The sequence below is a fragment of the Protopterus annectens genome, chromosome 10.part0 (genome assembly GCF_019279795.1).
Source record: "Protopterus annectens isolate FY-2018-M chromosome 10.part0, PAN1.0, whole genome shotgun sequence".
NCBI lineage: Eukaryota > Metazoa > Chordata > Ceratodontiformes > Protopteridae > Protopterus > Protopterus annectens.
The window spans coordinates 1397172846-1397192595 of NC_056744.1; the positions used below are offsets into that span (position 1 = coordinate 1397172846).

At 37.6% G+C, this 19750-nt stretch overlaps 1 protein-coding gene across 2 annotated transcripts in view; it reads right to left on the reverse strand.

The window, feature by feature from the left end:
- The window catches only part of LOC122813614 (mucolipin-2-like), a 1348087-nt gene that overhangs the window by 375460 nt on the left and 952877 nt on the right, over nucleotides 1–19750 (reverse strand). For both annotated transcript variants that reach the window (XM_044086031.1, XM_044086029.1), the window contains one exon: nucleotides 12285–12438. In XM_044086031.1, the coding sequence (XP_043941966.1) occupies nucleotides 12285–12438 (154 nt within the window). The remainder of the gene's footprint in view (nucleotides 1–12284; nucleotides 12439–19750) is intronic.

Sequence of the window (19750 nt, forward strand, 5' to 3'; positions counted from 1 at the left end):
CGTTTTGGATAATGGAAGTAATCTGTTGCCAAACAGAGAGACAGAGAAAGAGTGAAGTAAAGGGGAACTTGGCCAAGGGAAAGGGGTGGCTTTATTTCAGATGGAGGCAGATTTGCCTCAAAAAGGGGAGGTTGGCCCTTATAGACATTTGAGTAAGTTTATTGAAGAACACATGTTTAGAATCCCTTTTGCCCCTAGGAGGTTGGTGAGGCTGCCCATACACAAAAGCAGATTTGGAAGGATAGTCTCTCTGAAATTTGGGTATAGAAGAAACAATTTAAGGTCCTGCATAACCTTATCTTTGCCTTGTAGAGTTTTAAACAGTTCTGCAGCAGCAGTACCAAAAAGGTTCCGTTTGTCTAAAGGAGGATCTAAGAGCTTGGCCTTAATATAATCCGATTAAGGCCAGTAGAGTACTTCCTCGTAACTGAATCTGAGGCAGCAGCTCTACAGGATGCATCAGCTGCATCTTACTTTCAGAATCAGCTTTAACCAAGAGGTTTAGAGCCATGCCTAGATTCTATAAAGGTACCTGGAACCTCTTCCCCAACTAGAATTTGGGGAATTCCTCTAGGCCCTTCAGAAATGATCAGATGTCACCCCCCCCCCCCCATCATCCATAACAGATGTTTGAACAGCCTCAGAGAATGTGCAAGAAGCTGGTTTCATCCTAACTTCCAACTGGGCTGCAGCAGAGTGAAATGGCATTGTCACCACACAGTCTTCAGGGTCTACATCCACCTCAAGGGAGATGTCCAGTGGAGGCTGGATAGTAACAGAATCACAGCAAGGCTTTTTAGTCTTTTTAAGAGGCGGTTGCACCTCGGGGTGGGCAGATTCAGCCATTGTAATTTGGGACAATAGCTTAGACACTGGTTCTCCAAATAGATGGATAAGGAAGACAGATGACTGCAAAGAGTTTTTAGAACAAAAGCCCAACAAATGAAAGACTGGGTATGGTTGTATCTATCTTTATGGGGAATCTGCCTCCCACACTGACATTTTTCTTTCACGGATGACAAACTCCCAGTAAACACACGAAGGAAAAAAAAAAAAGAAGGAACACCAATCGGGAACTTATCTGTAAATGGCTCAGTAGTAACCAGCTCAATGAAATGTGTTCAGACTGATGTTTAACAGTGGCATGTGGCCAGATGTCGAGCTATCCTTGATGGGAGAACCAACATGTAATGAATACTGCAACAATGATAAGGAAGGCCATTAAGTTTTACCCAAGGCAACAGACTGAACTAAGTCTTGATTATGAAAGACAGGGTGAAGAGTAAAGTGTCTAAGTGTAGAAAAAGAGTCCAAACTACTTAAAGCAATGCTGCAGTGATACTAAGAGCAAATGGAAAAGAAGATGGGGCAAGGGGGCACTTAATGCAATGGGATTAGACCGAATAGAGGGAAACACAACATACAAGGAAGCTAAATAAAAGTGTGTGAATGGTAGTATAGGAGAACACGATACACAAAACATGAGGGAAGGATTGTGGGTTAAAAAAAAGCCACTATAAAATGTTATATCACAAAAGATGAAAGACTGGGTAAAGAAGGCAAAGAATGAAAAAATAACCAGATTCAATAACAAAAAACATCAAAGGCTTGAGAAAGTTGAGGAAAAGGGAAGAAATTCTGGTGAGCAAAGAAAGGAAATTTAAAAGATGCTACCATTGAAGATCAAATGAAAAGAATGACCAGGAAGCTGGAAAGCAAAGATGGAGTGGTCGTATGAAATGACGAAGAAATAAAAGAGCAGAATGCAGAATATTACAAAAAATTACTCTAGAACAACTCATGAAAGTGCACAAGTTCAGGTAGGCAAGAAAGTTGTTGCACTCGAACAATAAATCACATGACGTCATGAAGTAAAGAAAATGAATATGTTTTCAGAAAAAGTAAGCAATAAGATTACACAAGTTCTTAGTGGAGTTCTGTAACTAAATTAACACTTGGCACTGGTATTTATGGCACATGGAAAAAACAACTGGCACCAAATGATTAAGAAGTGAGGGTTATCATCTTCCTCAAGAAGGGTGGGGGGGGGTCATAAACCCATGTGCCTACAAGCTACTATCAATTCTTAATGAGGATGCAAAGATTTGAGCCAATCTAGAAAAAAAAAACCACACCAGTGAATGTACAGGTAAGAATGGTGGTGGAAAACTGGAGAGAGGTACTAAGCTTTATAGAGTTTGGTAAAAAACAATGGAGGGTATTTTAAGATTCCTAGGTGAGATAAAACGGTTATATAAAAATTCATGGACAATCCCAAAATTAAACAGTGATCACATTAAATGAGTACCTATAAGGATGGAAATACAGCAAAGAAGCACAATTTCTACACACTTACTTATCTGGGTCACAGTGATGCTGACAGAAGATGAGAAGGGACTATGGGACAACTGGAATGTGAAGGAAGAAAACAAAGGTTTTACCAACTGTCAAATAACTGTACCCACCTGGCAGAAAATGCTGAAAAGGCAAGGAAGATGGCCCTGGAGCTCATGGAGAATTCAGAAGAGAGTTGGGGCTGGACTGTAACATGAGGAAGACTGTGGGGATTATCACAGGGCCAAACGAGGGGACATCCTACACAGGACAAAGAATAAAGTGGGGGTAAAACAACTGTGCCTGCAAGTTTTGCATATAGTCAGGTGATGAAGATAACTATAAGAAACTGAAGTAAAATACATCTAGGAATTTGAATAAGTGTAACAAAGATGAACACCTTGACAGGGATGGTTAACACACAAAGTGATGATCCCCCCCCCCCCACCCCAGACAGGATTACCTGCTAAGGTACACCAGAAACCAGAAAAGAAAAACAGGTTACATGAGCTGAAGAGAGACTACAGGCCAAAATAAGCATGGGGATGAGAGTTCTCGTGCCTATATTCAGACGCCAGTGAAAGAAAAAAAATGAAGAAACAATATAAAACAAAGATTCCTAGGAGGAAGGAAAAGAAAGAGGAGTCTGAAGGAGGGCCTACACACAAATGTAGAGGAGAGCTCACAGGAAATCACAAGGAAAACATAAGCAGTGTGGAGAAGAGTCTGAAGAAAAATACATCAGAAATAAAGGAATGGAAGAATGGAGACTGGACAAAGGTAGAGGTTGTTGAAAAGGGACAGGATAACACTGTAATATTTGTTAAAGAAATAAGGAAGGTCTAGATAGGAAGGGAATGGTTAGGAGACATCTGGACTGATGAGGTAAAAGAATGTTTAAGGAAAAAGTCAGTTAAGAAAATCTTTCACAGAATAGCAAAAAACATAGGACGTGTTCCTCAATTTTCAGAAAAGTATGACAGTGGGAAAGAAAGGGAGAACAGGCATGGAAGGAGGTAAAAGGATAGGAGACAGAAGATGACTGGGAGGAGGCTATTACTGTAGTGAAAAAACTGAAACCATAGCCATAATCTGCACAAGGGGAGCCTATAAACTGACCAAGGGAAATGCAGACCCATAAGCTGGACCAGTCATATTTGCAAGTCCATGGAGAGAATTATCATGGACCTGATCAATAATGACATAGGAACCCTCCAAATACTGGACAAGACCTAAGTTGTTTTTGTCAAAGGGAGGTCTTGCCTGTTGAATCTGGTGGACTTCTTTGAGAAAAATCACCAGGGCCACAGATGAGGGTAAAATGGTACACATCACTTATCTAGACATGGCCAAAGCTTTAGACACAATCCCCCACTCAGGGATCATAGATACACTTACTCAGGCTCACTGATAGGACACATGCTGTCCAGACAGGTGAATCCACTTCCAATAAGAAACCGGTTACTAGAGTGTACCACCCTCCTGTCTGGTATATACTTCTCTGAAGTGAAGACTAATGTTTGGGGTCTCTGACTCAACAATTTTGCAAATGACTAAGTTGGGAGTAATCAATGAATCCCCAAACAATGCTGACATCCTACAAACAGGCCTAAAAATGACAAACAACTGGTGCCAAAACCAAGGTCTGAGACTAAATGCTAAAAAATGGTGTAATCATACCTTCAGTAAATCAGATAAACCTGCATATTAAAATACTGATAGCACATACCTAAAAGTAGACCCAGTGTTGAGGGACCTAGGAACACAGATAGATAGTGACCTAAACTTTGACAACCAGGTAGCTACGGTAGTGAGGAAATCCTTCTGTGTGGCTCAACTTATAAGTAAAGGCATGGCATCAAGATCAAAGGAAGTCAGTGTCATCAGGCTCATAATACATAATAGAGTTCTCCCTTCTACATATACCCAATCAGGCACTTATGCCAACTGGAGCAGCCCCAGAAGTTTCTCACTAAAAAAAAATAAATAAAAACGTAAGACGCATATTTATGCAGACTGAATAAAAGCCTTACCCCTTTACTCCATCTCATATCTTTTATTGAGAGGTGACTAATGCCTCATCTATAACAAGACATTCTTTCAACTAGCCCTGATGAAAATGTTAAATATTTGCAAGACAATTATACGAGGGTTACACGTTCCATGGACCTGAACCTTATTTGTGACTTTAGCAGAACTTGCTGGAGAGACAGATTCATATCCCAACAGCTACCTCATCTATGGAATAAACTTCCCATCTTCGTAAAACAAAGCCTGTCCCCTCACTCTCTTCAAAAAGAATTTGGATAAGTTAGGAGAGTTATTTAATGGATGGGGAACCATAAATTCACTTGTGGGGTACTACCCATGTCCCTTATGGACACAGGCAGTATGTAAAATGACTCAGGGCTCCAACACTCAAAGATCCAATAACCTGATATTACCCCCATCCCATATCTGGGGCATTAAGATATACTATTGTCATATCCTGGGTATTATTGGCTAGGCTTGTAAAGGCACTTGTGCCATCAGCCTAGTAATACTTATGAACCCATGCAGCTATAGTCAAGGTGGACTGCATATAGATATGATTGTATGTAATGGTCACTATAGTGTCCTATTGTCTTTCTTTCCCAAAAAATTGTTACATCTGAGGAATCCCACCTGAAAATAGAGACATGTGCAGTGATAAATGACAAATCATTAAAAATGTTATGATATTAGCATTTGGTAATCGTTAGATGTTAACATTTCTCAGTTATCATTCAGCAGCTTAACACATCAACACATTGTTAAGCTGCTAATGAGTTTCATACTGTAGTCCTGAGTTTGATTCCTTCAATTCTCACTTTATAACTGTGTGACTATGCGCTAATCTCTTAACCACACAATGCTTCCAGGTCATCTCGGAAAATGGATCCTTGTGCCCAGTGGGCTTCCCTGATTAACATATGCATAAAATTAAATATTTTTTCCATTTCTTACATTAAAAATATGTTTAAAATAATAAAATGGCAGACATTTAAGTGGTTAGATGGCTTCCATTTTTCAAGTGGTCACTCTAATGTACTTTGGACAATTCCTGAAGAAATGGTCTATAACACTACATCTTGGCTTTAAATGCAGGAGTAAAGTACAATTGTGCAAGCTGAACTTACCATAGTAGTAGATGTTCTAATGAACTGCTCTGTCACACACCAAATATATGTGGTGGCTTGATATGACTGCTCACCTCACCTTTGACACTGGCCAAGACCAATTCATGAAGGGCTCTCTACTGCGAAGCAGGCTTATACTTTAACTTTTTCTAGTACTATCTACTACATGTGTAATGAACAGAAGACAGTCCACTATGCATGTACATACATCAGGAGCCTGGAATTTTCCAAGTAGGTCACAAGTGACCTTAGATTTTTTCCTTGGTAGAGCAGTAATCAGAGAGAACTGTAGTTTACAAAGAACACAGAAATCTCTGTTTTCAAAGTCCATTTCCTTTTCTTTGCTCTTCACAACTGAGAATTCATAAATGAAGTCAAGTGTTATATGCTTTGATGAAAGCACTAAATACATTGTATTCAGTTATTCAGACAGTGGTTCATAATGGAGACTGTGTCTAGGCTTGGAAGTTTGTTGCATCGTTAATTCATAAATGTTCTTCATATTGATCACTACTGCACTAGCATTAGTAGTATAGGTTACATCTCACCAAAGACAGAACATCCAGCCAGCTTGCAAAGCTTTACGGTACCTTCCATGTGCCCAAACTGTCAGGCAGTTCTAGCTGAGCAAAACTCAAGTCTGAGCGCAAAGCCCTTCACAGCTTTACTGTTGCTGAAGAGTACGCTCCTCTGAGGCTTTTGAAGATCGATGGTCGGCTTGTGCTTTTCTTTGCTGGGCAGATATGTCCTCTTTGGGGAAAAAACTTCCATTTTCTTACATTTTGTTGGTGTTTTATTGCTTTTCTTTTCAGGAAAGTTATTTTAAAGTTAGGAGTGTTATTTAACAGGTTGTCTCAAGACATTAACATTCTTTTAAACACAGCACTTGCTTTTGTCAGTTTAAAAAGTGTAAACTAACTGCAAACATATTGTTTTGTTTTTTTTAAGAAAAATCAACCTTGAATTTTTTTTTTTTGTCATAACACTACCATAGGGTCAACCAATTTGGGAAGGAAGAGCACATTCAACCCCCCCCCCTACACCCACAAATAAAAAATGTTGAGTGTTTAGTTGAAGAAATAAGTAGTTTTGATAAAATAAGGTACAAAACAAACCTTGACAGATGAGAAAATAGTGTTTTAAACGAATTAAGAAATTACACGAACACAAGGGTTATGAAACTGGATAAAGGGGGAGGAATAGTTTTAATGGATGCCCTTACTTAAGAAGGTAAGATGAACGAAATTCTAAGACACCAGTAGGTACATTAATATTTCAAGAAATGAAATAAATATAGCTTATCAAAGGATAGGTATGGCCATTGAGGAACTTTTACTTGAAGGATTAATAGACAATAAAATGTACAAGTACCTAAAGGTGGAGAAACCAAGAAAACTAACTATATTTGGAATTCCCAAACTGCATAAAAGATGGGATGGATCCACCTTTAAGGCCTATTGTTTTGGCGGAAGGGTCCAAAACTTTACCCCTTGCCAAATACATTGATTTAAAGTTGAAAAACTCATGGTTAAAGTGAAACAATATCCTTAGAGATTCTTGGGACTTTCTTACGTGTGTAAAACAAGAATTGTACAAAGAAGATATGTATTTTCTTACTATTGACGTAATAAAACTTTTTTTCCAGTATCCCCCATGAGGAGGGTTTAATTTTGTTGGAAGAAATAATATTTGAGGACAGGAACCTAACACACAATAAATGTACAGTGATTTTACAGTTACTGGATTTGGTCCTTAAGTAAAATTTTCTTTATTTTAAGGGGGAATATTTTCATCAAATAAAGGGTGTAGTTATGGGCGCAGCTTGCGCACCACCATATGCAAATTTGGTGTTAGCTAAATGGGAAGAAAAAATGGTCTTTAATTCTATATACAACCAGAAGTGGTTGTTATATAAAAGATTTTTGGATGACATTTATATTTTTTGGAATGCACCCAAAGAAGAAATTCCTCATTTTATACAGTTTTTAAACAACAGCACAAACTTTTTAAAATTTACATATAATGTAGAACAGGAAAAATTATACTACTTGGATATAGAGATATATAAGAAAGACAACAAGTTCAACTCTAGAGTATACAGGAAGAGAACATATTCAAATTCTTATTTACATTTTAAGTGCTCATCCTGTTCACCAAAAAAGAAATTTGGTAAGGGGTCAAAACATAAGGTCCTCTAGAATGACTTCTAATACTGATGACTATATTGAAGAAATGAAACTTCTGAATCAAATGTTAAAAGAAATTATCCACACCCTTTGATTGACAAAGTAGAAAAATAAATCCTGGGGGAAAGAACAGGGAAATTCCAACCAATTTTAGGGTGTAGTGAAGCTAATATAGAACAGAATAAATCGGAGGAGAATCTTAATAGGGCTTTGGTTTTAGAATTTAATGCAAGTTCGACTTTGGTTAGGAATATTGTTGACAAGGAATGGAACAGATTCATTACTGTTACAGATCTTGACAAAATAGCCAAAGAAAAATTGAGGGGGGGGTTTACAAAATTCTTGCAGCTTAAAGAATTTATTAGAAAAGAATTTTACAACTGGTTCAGGAAACAACAGAAAAAAGAAAGGAACCTTTAAGTGTGGGCGCTGTTCACAGTGTCCTTATACTGCCAGCAGAGAGGCAATATTCTTGGAAAGTAGAAAAACTGATAGAAGGAAAAGAATACACCAACTGTAATGATATGGGTACAGTGTGTATTTGGCTAAATGTGAGTCTTGCCAAGCATTTTATATAGGGAAGACTGAGCGTAAATTAAAAAGAAGAATTTACGAACATCTGTATGATGTACAAAACAAAAAGGGACTAATGCCCTATATAAACACAAGTTGGATTGTAAGGATACAAACTTTCTATTTTTTTACACTAGAAAGAGTAAAAGGTGAGGAAAGGGGTGGCTTATGGGAAGAAAGGATTGAATATAGAGAGCTTTGGTGGCAAGTAACCTTGCAGGCGAATAAATGGCAAGGACTGAATGAATGTATTCCCATTACTCCCCTTCTCAAACTTAGAGCTGCAAAGTTATAATGTCCATGGTAGTAATGGTGTAAATCACTCGATTTTATTCTTTTAGCTTTAACAAGGATCTAGTGTTTCAATCACACTTTAACTTTTGACCATAAGCAACTCAACAACCTACTAAATAGGAATTTGTTAGTGTTTATATTGCTTATTTTTGGTGCAATTTACCATATGACCACAAGATGGTGTAATAAACCAGATTAATAAATAAATGGTTTTATCTTGTTGGAAGAATTGTAAATGTTTAAAATATTGAGTTTTTTAATATTATATGAATTTTTTATTCAAGTTTTACTGTGCACTTATTTATGTATTCATTTCATGTTCTTAAGCAATTTTAAGAAGTTTTAACAAACATGTTTAACATGTACTGTTTTTAACCTCTTGTAATTAATTATGGTAATTTAAAAGGTTTCGGATTGGACTTTCTTAATTGAAACGATTATAAATGAGTAGTATATAGACATCAGCCCACATCTGAGGAAGATTTTGAAACGAAAACTTAATTATTGGAGCGTTAATGTTTTGCATGTTTATGTCGATGGATTTTGTTTCACATTAAATTCAGTGTACCCAACTGTCTCTGAGCTTTATTGTGCTCCTTCTGGGGTCCAGTTTCAAGTTTATTGGTGTATTTTTGGACTTTTATGCACATTTTGTTGGATTTCATAGGTTACATCTCACCAAAGACAGAACATCCAGCCAGCTTGCAAAGCTTCAGGGTACCTTCCATGTGCCCAAACTGCCAGACAGCTCTAGCTGAGCAAAACTCAAGTCTGGGCGCAAAGCCCTTCACAGCTTTACTGCTGCTGAAGAGTACGCTCCTCTGAGGCTTTTGAAGATCGATGGTCAGCTTGTGCTTTTCTTTGCTGGGCAGATATGTCCTCTTTGGGGAAAAAACTTCCATTTTCTTAAATTTTATGAAAGTTATTTTAAAGTTAGGAGTGTTATTTAACAGGCTGCCTCAAGGCATTAACATTCGTTTAAACACAGCACTTGCTTTTGTCAGTTTAAAAATAGTGCAAACTAACTGCAAACATATTTTTGTGGAGAAATTATGTTTACTTTTTCATTATGGGGCTCCCATTATGTTTTAAAGTGCTTTTACTATTTAAAAAAAAAATAAGTAACTTTTGTAGACTGGTAGTTTTACCGGCATTTGCTGCTCGCCTTCTCCAGGAAAAAGGCAACATTTTTGTCTTGACCATGGAACACAGACTACCAACTTCAGTCTGTCCTTCTTCCAGCCACAAAAAGAAAATGTTAAGCAAACAACCTTTGCCACCACAGCAGGCTAGCAATTTGTTTTAACCTCAGGTGGGTGACTGATGTGGCCTTTTTGTATACCTCATCTTTTACACACATCTCTCTCCTGTAGCACCTACAGCTGCTATAAAGCTGGGGTTAAGTCTTTGCGGCTATGGGAATCCCCTCAGTGGACAAGGGAGAGGGAACAGGGAAGGTTTCCCTGTAGTGTCAGAATGTTGTGCCCATTCCCAGGAAGAAGCTGCTTCCATTACATTGGTTGGTCCTATATATATATATATATATATATATATATATATATCTACATATGTAGGTCTACCTGACACTGCCAACACTCCAGAATTCCGACAACCATATGTCCGACACCATATGATCGACATTCGGAATGCTGACAATGCAGAACCGGCATCTAGTTATAGTGCACAGTGGAAAGATTTCCATTCCTGCACTGCAGTGCAATCTCGGAGTTAGTATATTAAAGTTACGGGGGGGGGTGCAGGGTGGCATAGCCCCACTGCTAGCAGTTGAAAGGGAATTTTATGTTCCTTTTTCATGGTTTTCTTCCGATGTCAAGATGTCGGTTGTCGGTGATGTGTTTGTCAGTGTTGTGAGCTTTCGATCTTGTCAGATAGATCCATATATATATATATATATATATATATATATATATATATATATATATATATATATATTCCACTTCAAATTTCTGTGGATTGGAGCTGGTACTGACTTGGGGTTTAATACAGGCTATTGATCCTGCTCGTTAATTAGTTTCTGATAAAAGACAGATTGATTCCTCTTTTCCTGAATAGAGTCAAAATTTTGAATCTGAACAAGAAAATGCATCGACAGGAGTCAGGGTTTTGCCCTCAGATTTCTGATGCAAATGAGGAGATCTCAGGTTTTGATTCTCGCTGTGAGGGTTTCTCTTACTCTGACACTATTGGTAGAATGCCCCAGTGTTTTCAGTGTGATAACACTGAGGTTTCTCAGTCCTCAGAAAACACTGAGGGTTTCTCTTACTCTGACACTACTGGTAGAATTCCCCAGCGTTTTCAGTGTGATAACACTGAGGTTTCTCAGTCCTCAGAAAATACTGAGGGTTTCTCTTACTCTGACACTATTGGTAGAATGCCCCAGTGTTTTCAGTGTGATAACACTGAGGTTTCTCAGTCCTCAGGAAACACTGAGTTGATACTAAAGGATTTTCCAGAACCTACACCCATTTATTCTGTCCTGTCTGCTTTACAGGATAACTATCTTACTAACTGTATTCCTGATAGCTAACCAGCTGTCCCTAGAAAGGCAGATAGGATGTATAAAGTTCCTCAAACTTTTACATTTTTATACAATATGCAAACATGAACTTGAAGCATATCATTCTATGTCATCAAATCAAGGATGAAGTAAAGAACTTGTAAGAACCAAAGCATTCGCAGAGTCAGTGAAAGAGGATAAATAATATGAAGAGTCATTCATATGCATGCAAATACTTCAAGTTCCAATCTACCAGGTCAAACTTTGGAATAATGAATTGCTAAATGAAACACTACTCAGTGCTGTACATCATATAACAAAGAATCCTACTAAACATGGGCAGTCTAGCCAACTTCATCTCCGATGACACACTTCTTCCCATGTTGCTATCCAAAAACATTGCCTTTTTTATCCCATGAAAGGGAGTTGTCGCTTCAGTGACCAGTCCTTTGGGATTGCGGGTAATGGAGAGGGGAAGCAAAAGTAGAATCCCTTGCAGCCAGGAAGTGCCGCTGATGGGTGAAGGAATTTCTGTGGTGCTCTCCTCTGCGTATTTCTGCCAGTATGTAGGCAAAGTGCTATACATTGGGCCCACTACAGCAGCATGCTTCTGCAGAACCACACAAAGGCTGCAGTACTTGCACAGTCCCTGGCTCAATCAGCACCTCCATAAGCCCTGGTGCTTTCAGCTGCAGCACCAAGTCCATTTTGTAGGTGGTTCCACTATGGCCAAACTCCATAGACAACCTCTCCAGGGACGGGAAGCTGCCATTAGTTGCTTTTTCACATTTATTTTTGGAGCCCACTCATCACACACCCAAGTCCAATAGTGTAACTAGGCTCACTGGGGCTGCAGGCAGGGCGAGCTCCCTCAGCACTACAGAGCTGCCACAATACTGGCATCCTGAACACACTTGCTGTAAAACACTTGGAAATGTATGGAAGTTATCACTTACTGTACTGCAACAAAGTGAGATTCAAAGTTTCACATTTGTTTTGCATACAACATAAAAGCAAAGGATAAATCTGAACGACTGTATTCCCAAAGTATGCAACCACTTTTTTTTTTTTTTTTTGGTATGGTGCATTCAAGGACATGTTAGTAACTTCCAAATGGATAAGGCAAAATGTACTAAAAGAAATTATTGCTCAAACTAGATTACAAAAAGTGTAAAATATTTACCATGACCACCAACAGATATAAAAGTGATCAGTACATACCGGTTTCTGTAGTAGGGTCTATGGAGAATGTTTCATTTGATGGGGACATTTTGCTCTTTCTATAGTGATGTTTACATATGTTCATTGCGGTAATGTTGTCATCATTAGTCTCATAACGAAGAGTTCCCACGGACACATTTCTCAGATGATGATACTGCAAAACAAACATCTCAATCCAGCAGAAATAATTAGAAAAACACAATACAACTGTTAGCTTCTTTGTTAACACATTTAATGCTGTAATTAATAAGGTGGTATAATATAATGAAGACTGCAGCTGTTTTTACTCCACAAATTGCAATTACACTGATGGGCACTTTCTCTAGATTTATAAATACTACAGTTGTTGAAAAATGTTTAATCAAGATTAACGTAATTAAAAATAATAATATTCAGTTATCTGCTGCACAGGCTCCATTGGAAAACATCCCTGTCTCTCACTTGCTGAACTGGGCTGGCTTGAACTCCCTCACCTCCTTCAATGGTATCAACTCTCACTTGCCCACAAACTAGTAAACCACCCACTAAATGTCCCATCCCTCCAGAATCTACCCCAACCCTATTGCACCACCAGACCACTAAGATCCAGCAACAAAAATCACTTGCAGATCACTAAAGCCAATAACTCTGCTGGTGAAGCACTATTCTCTTGCACCATAGCCAAATTATGGAACTCCCTCCCACCCACAATTACCTCCATACCATCATGCACACACTTCAAAACTTTACTAAAAGCGCACCTAAATACATGCTGGTTATGCCCTTGCAACTCCCACTCTCACCCACCCCACCCAACCACTCCCTTTCTTTCCACTCCACTACCTTGATTATAGCAAGCTCAGATGCTCATAAGCCTAGTACTTATACATCAGGGACTTCTTATTGTAACATTTGTTAATGTCTGTTATGTACTTCACAGATAAAGATTCTAGTTGTCTACTGATGTACTATGTTCTTCATCTATAAATATGTTGTAAGTAATTGCTATGTAAATTGTTAATCGCTATGTAATCCAATGTAACTACTGTCTGTTTAGTTTAACTGTGGAGCCTTTCTCCCTGGGCCTCCGCTGAAAATGGACCTACGTCCAGTCGGACACTCCCGGTCAACAAATATAAATAAATAAAAATAAATAAATCAGTAGCTGTGGTACAAAAAGCTTTAGGAATTTCTTGCCAACCCAAAAAAGGGAAAGCTATGGTCCTTTAAAAAAAAAAAAAAAAAAAAAAAAAAAAAAATTTAAGTTCAGTATAGATATACAAATCTTTACTGTGGCATAAACGAGCACAAGAAAAGGAGCTGAAGGGAGCGGCTAGTGCAACAGTGATATATTCACACATCCAGTTACCCAACTGTACTATGCTCATAATAATCACTGCCACAGCAGCCTCAGCTGTATGGGTAGGTAAACACAGATTGGGAAGATGAGGACCAGAAGGCCCTAGGACATCAGTCCTAGCATAGCTTGTTGTAGACTTGGAAAAATCTAGTTTGTAACGGTTTGTAAAAGTATGTACAGAGAACCAAGTGTCTGCCTCTAGAATTCTTCTACAATTCATCCCCTTCCATAAAGCTATAGAAAAAGCCAACGGCCTCTTAGAATGAGCCTTGCTCCTGTTGGAAGAGTTTTATTATTTTGGAATAACAAAAATTAAAAGCCAGGAACAACCACCTGAAAATAATTTGATTTGACATGGCTGCTCTTTTTCTTCTCTTCATAGGAAATAAACAGCTGTTCAGTTTTCTTGACAGGTTTAGCTCTGTCAAGATAATACTTAAGCTGCCTACACAGATCTAGTGTGAGGAATCCTTTCTACTTGGTTTTAAGGTTCTGTAAAGAAGACAGAGATATTGAAAACACTTTAGGCACAAATTAGGGATTAGTTGTCAGGGAAGCCCTGTCTTCTTGGAACATCAAATAGGGTTGACCCTTCATAAAAGCTTCTTCTTGCAGATGTCAGACCAATAAGCAAAACAATTTTCCATGTAGTGAACCATAATTCAGCCTGATGAGCTGGTTCAAAAGGAATTAAAAACTTTTCCAACACAAAGTTAAGATCCCACGAAGGAGCCACCTGTTTAAAAGTGGACACACAAGTAAAACCCATTTCAAGAATAGCTTGACCAAAGACTAAGAAAGGGGAGGACCCGTGGACTGACATACTAAAATAGTATAGAGATGAGCCTTGATACTGAGGAATATGAAAGGCCAAAGGATACTAACTCTCACAAATACTGCAAAATCAGTGGTTCAGAAACCATGAATGGGCCCTAGTTCTCACTGCGGCACCAGCTAACAAATCTTTTCCATTTACAAATATAAGAATTGCTAGTAACACATTTCTTTGCTTCAACCACTTCCTGCATACCTTTAGGAAAAAAGGTGCCTAAAAGGTATAAAAATTGAATCATCTAGGCAGTCAGTCATAATGGTTTCAATTTGTAGTGCATCAATCTCCCAGTCTTATGTGACTAGATTCATTGTATGAGGAAGCTTGCAGTAGTTGGTCCTTGGCAAAGTCCACAAGAAGGAAGAACTACTGTTGCTTGTCCCAGAAAGAAGCCATCACAATGATTTTTGGAGAGGCTTCCTGAATCTTCTGAATGACCCTGGACATCACTGGAAATGCATAGATGCACATTCCTGTCAAGACAATGAAAAAACATCAGTTTGCCAAAACTGTTTGCAAAGAATCCTGGAGCAAAACTTGATCAGTTGTATGCTGAAAGGAAGCAAACTGATCTACTTGAGCTGTTCTCCACAACTAGATCAATTTCTGGAAGACCCCCTCATTCAATTTCCATTTGTGACCGTCTGTCCTGGTCCTCGACATTATGCTTGGATGTCTAGAGCTATGCAGACTATCCAATAAGGAACCCTAGAACAAATGAAAAATGTTTGCTATTTCTTCATAACATGCAGGTCTGCAGTACTTGTTGAAACATTCAATAAACAAACAGACCACGGGGTCCTCAGCACATCTTGCTTCTTTTCTGCTGTCTTTAATAGTACATAATATTTTCTACTGGACATATTGCAGGTCACTCTGCTGCTAAATATTACAAGCCAAACAATTTCAGTAACTAAGAAGTAGGGAGAACTGCCCAAAGTCGCAGGTAGTCAGAGCAGGTGAGAAGTCTAACAGTCAGTGGAGCCTTACTGGCTATTACAAGACAGAAAAGAAGAATTAACTATGGCTGCATTCTTTTGAAATGTTGTTGGTACATTGAGAAAAAAACTCTTCAGGGGTGAACAGTTTTTGAACCACCCCCAGAAGACGTGAAGTTACCTACATGTCATCTCTAAACCAAAACATTGACATCCAGTGCATACAACTGAACTTTCTTCCTCAAATCAGCAAAACAGGACTGCATTCCTTAATGACTCAAGGTCTTCCACTGTGATGCAATGTACATTCTCTGTTGGAGAGATGGAGTAGGCAAAAAGGTGTATTCAACAACCTAAAGAAACACCACTGAATCACAGAATGTGTGTCAACTAAAACACAATGGAAGTAAACCACCACAAGCATGATATCTATCCAAAATTTAATGTGAAAACCAACATAAGGCAGAAGGAATACCACTGAAAAAGCCCTCAAACCCACAGTGAGAACTCAGATCCACAATTAAGTACTTTGTCCCTACTCAGTATATCAGGACTTCACCAGAATGACATGGAGAACCCAGAGTTTGACGGGTAAAGTAATGTGGCCTAAGCCTGCTCCACCAGTGCAAAATAGTACCCCAGGTTACATCATATCTACCGTCATAAAACGTGAACAAATGACCACCACTCTCATATAATCCAAAAACTACAGGGGAAGGCCAGAATTTATCTGACCACAATATGTTGTTCAATGTTCACCCTTGCTACATGGCCCTCTCACTTCCAATAACCTTAATGAATAAATAAAACAGAGCTCTCATAAACATGAGGATGGTGTCTAAGGCTCCAAGTCAGCTGTGCAAAGAACCTCTTCATCATCAACTTGCACTCCTTTTCCAACTGCAGCAAAAACAATGCTATCCCTCCAGGCTCCATGTCCTTGCAGTGTGCTTCATCAGGACTACTTGAATTACGGACACCTCCTCCACAATGCCCCTGCATAGGCTTCAAGCAAAACTCATGAATAAGATAAAATTAGGAGACTGGCACATGGTGCCTTGCTGGGCATTTAACTAACGTATTGCAGAAATGCTGAACTTCTCAAAAGAATTCCTTTCTAAACCTCATACTTCATGTAGATGCTTGAAGGAAACTAGCACGGTTTGCTCAATGAACAACTGAACAGCATCAGAAAGCCATTTAATTCTTTTGAACTGCCACTTTTTGTCCTTCCAAGGAGCACTCTTTAGCCTTAACCATTGGCAGCACCAGAGAGGAAATGCCAAGCTCCAGGTTTCAACAGGTGAAAGCGTCTTAAAGTTCCAAGCTATAAAGGTGGCATTCAGTGTGTGCCATTGTTTAAGGTAACCAAGAGTGACTAGATATCTTCCTAATCTCCAAGGGGTGAATGAGTAACTGTTTATGTTTAACAGTTGCCCATACTGGTACAGTCACATGATCAATTCATGAGATTATATGCTAGAACAGGTTTCCAGTTAAGCCAACCCAGCATGGGATACCCAGACCTGCTCAAACAGTACAACTGCTATATTACAGGGAACGCTGTCTTTTGCCATAAAAAATGATTTACTTAACAGGCAGTCTTTACAAGTTCCTTGTTCGCCAAAGCAACTGGTATGCGTTAGAACACAAAAACAATAAGGCAAACATTTTCACTGTTGGAATTCTGTTGAGTAGGGAGTGGCCCAACTTACCCAAAGTACAAACAACGAACAAACTATAATAACCCAACGAGGATGTGCAGGCAACCAGGAGATGTCATCAACAGCCAACCAGCATACAACCGGGTAGATGGAAAAAATCCAAAACCAGTTTATTGAGACAACGAAGATGACCTTAGGTTTCGCTCAAAAAAAAACTTCTTCATATACAATGCTTTGTACTCAATTACTTCAAAAATTGACCAATTAATCAAAATAACATCACAACCTAACATACTAAACTATCCTACTTATCATACACACAAAAACATGATAATAATAAAATAAAATTAAATTGAATGTAATGTAATGATGAAGACATAAAAATGAAATTTTGAACAACACAAAATTTTTAATTTGTGTCCATCTCACCTTGTATGTGTCTGGTGCAAAGGGCATTGGTTTTTTAAATTTTTATCTAAAAGAAAAAAGATTCCTGTCTCCTAAAATGTCATAAAGTCTTCCGACATAATAAAACGAATCACAAATGGCATAGTATGCAGGTATACTATTGGATGTGTATAACAGTTGTACGTCCTGTAATTTTATGTTATAAGTATATTTATTTATAATGTTAGATATGCAATATATATATACATGTACATCGATTTAATTTACGATCACTCTACATGTGTTGTGTCCTTCTATTGTGGTATTGTTCCCTTCAAAATGTTCATAATGATGCATCTTTTTTACAACATTTTTTCAATAACACAAACAGGTGTGTGTCCCAACAATTTACCTTTTGCATAATCCCAATAACCTCTATCCCTGAATACTTTATAATTGTATAACAGTGTTATATAACAGTATATATTAAATAAGAACATTTGTTGAACTTAACTTCTTAACTTTTTTAATGTTATTAATATTTCATTTATTTAATGTGATGTAGCTAATATGAAATTGATATGACCCTTTATATTCTTTTCCTCTTTGCATGCCATTTCATTGTATTTTTTGGTGCATAACTTCAGGATAGCCTCTATTTTTGAAACAAATTTTTCATTCACATCAATTCTTTCATCAATTCCTCTTCTAATTACTCTCCATTTGGCAGCCCTTTAATTTTGTCTTTTTAACAATTGCTTTTTGAAATGGCTATCAGGGTATTAGCTATTAAAATGTGAGTTCCCATGTATGTTGATATTTTCTGTACATGTATCTTTTATGGTTCCCTGTATTTTATCGTAGGATACGATATCCAATCTGACTATCTCTTTTCCCTTTTAGATTAAAATTTAAAAAAATTAATCTAACTGTATTATTAATAATAAGCAAAAATTTCTCCAACATTTCAAACAAACCCTCCAAAATATAACATATCACATGTATTATGTATATTTTCTTTAATATGTTTTGTAATACTCAATTCATTCACACTTGTGGGTAATAGTTACTTTCATATATAAAATATTTATTAAACAACTATTTCCATTAGATTAACCAACATATTTATCCTTCCTTGATTATATATCTTGGTCTCACAAAGCTGCTCTTCGAGCCATATCAAACCTATATCTTGGGGTATAGTTGTAAACAGGTTGCATACATCCACGTAATGAATGATGAATACTCTTTCATCTTTAGTAGTTTAGCTTTATTTTCCCCAAAAAGTCCCACATGAGTCTAAGTAATATATGTCAAGTTGGTCACAAAACTAATGATGGAAATTGACTATTGACTAATAAAACACGTCTCTCTCCTTCCCTTTGTCCATTCCTGATGGGTCAACTTCAAGCTGTTCAAGCCCCATGAATTTGGGCATTTAATATTCTTATTATGACTGCCACTATTGTTATATAACTGATTCTTCTTCAGATATTTCCTGATGATATATGCTCCCTCTGTGATAAAATCTATCTTTGCTATTGCAATATATATTCATTAAGACTGACTCTCACATGAATCTCCCAGAAAGCATATCAGTCATGTAAGAAGATAATAAATGTGTGCTTGTGCTAACAACACCATTAATTTATTTTCATCTACCTTCCTTATGTCCCACTTACATATCTCCTGATGTCTTTGCTCCTTCTTCGTATATTATGATGTATTTGCTTTGTATTTTTGTGAAATCCATTTCATTATTTCACTCAATTTCTCAAAATGGCCCTGTCATTCATTGATATCATCTCATTGGCCTTTCGATTGCCATCTTTTGACTCATTTTTTGACCCACTAACTGGACAATCATTAAACCAAGTTTTGTGGGACAATCATTAAACCAAGTTTTTGAGTTATATTTAATTGACCAAGTTCCCTTATTACCACCATCGTACTTATTGCCTTTGCAAATAAATAAACTTGTGCAAATTCCAACCCTTTTTCTTTAACAATTAAATAACTTAATAATTATAACCTGACCTTTTATAATAATAGGATGACTTTAATAGGATGAAGCTTATTATCTATAACCTGAGCTATCAATAATACAGCTTATCATCCACATTCATCATGTACATCCATTAATATACTCCGGTCAAACATTAATGTTCATCTTCACATGTACATAGCAAGGGTCCAATCTAATCTCTTATATGCCATATCATTCTCCACATATCTTTCTACTAACCGTTACTTGCTCACCATATCTTTAAATCTTCCATATCTTAACTATTGCTCTCATTTGCCAT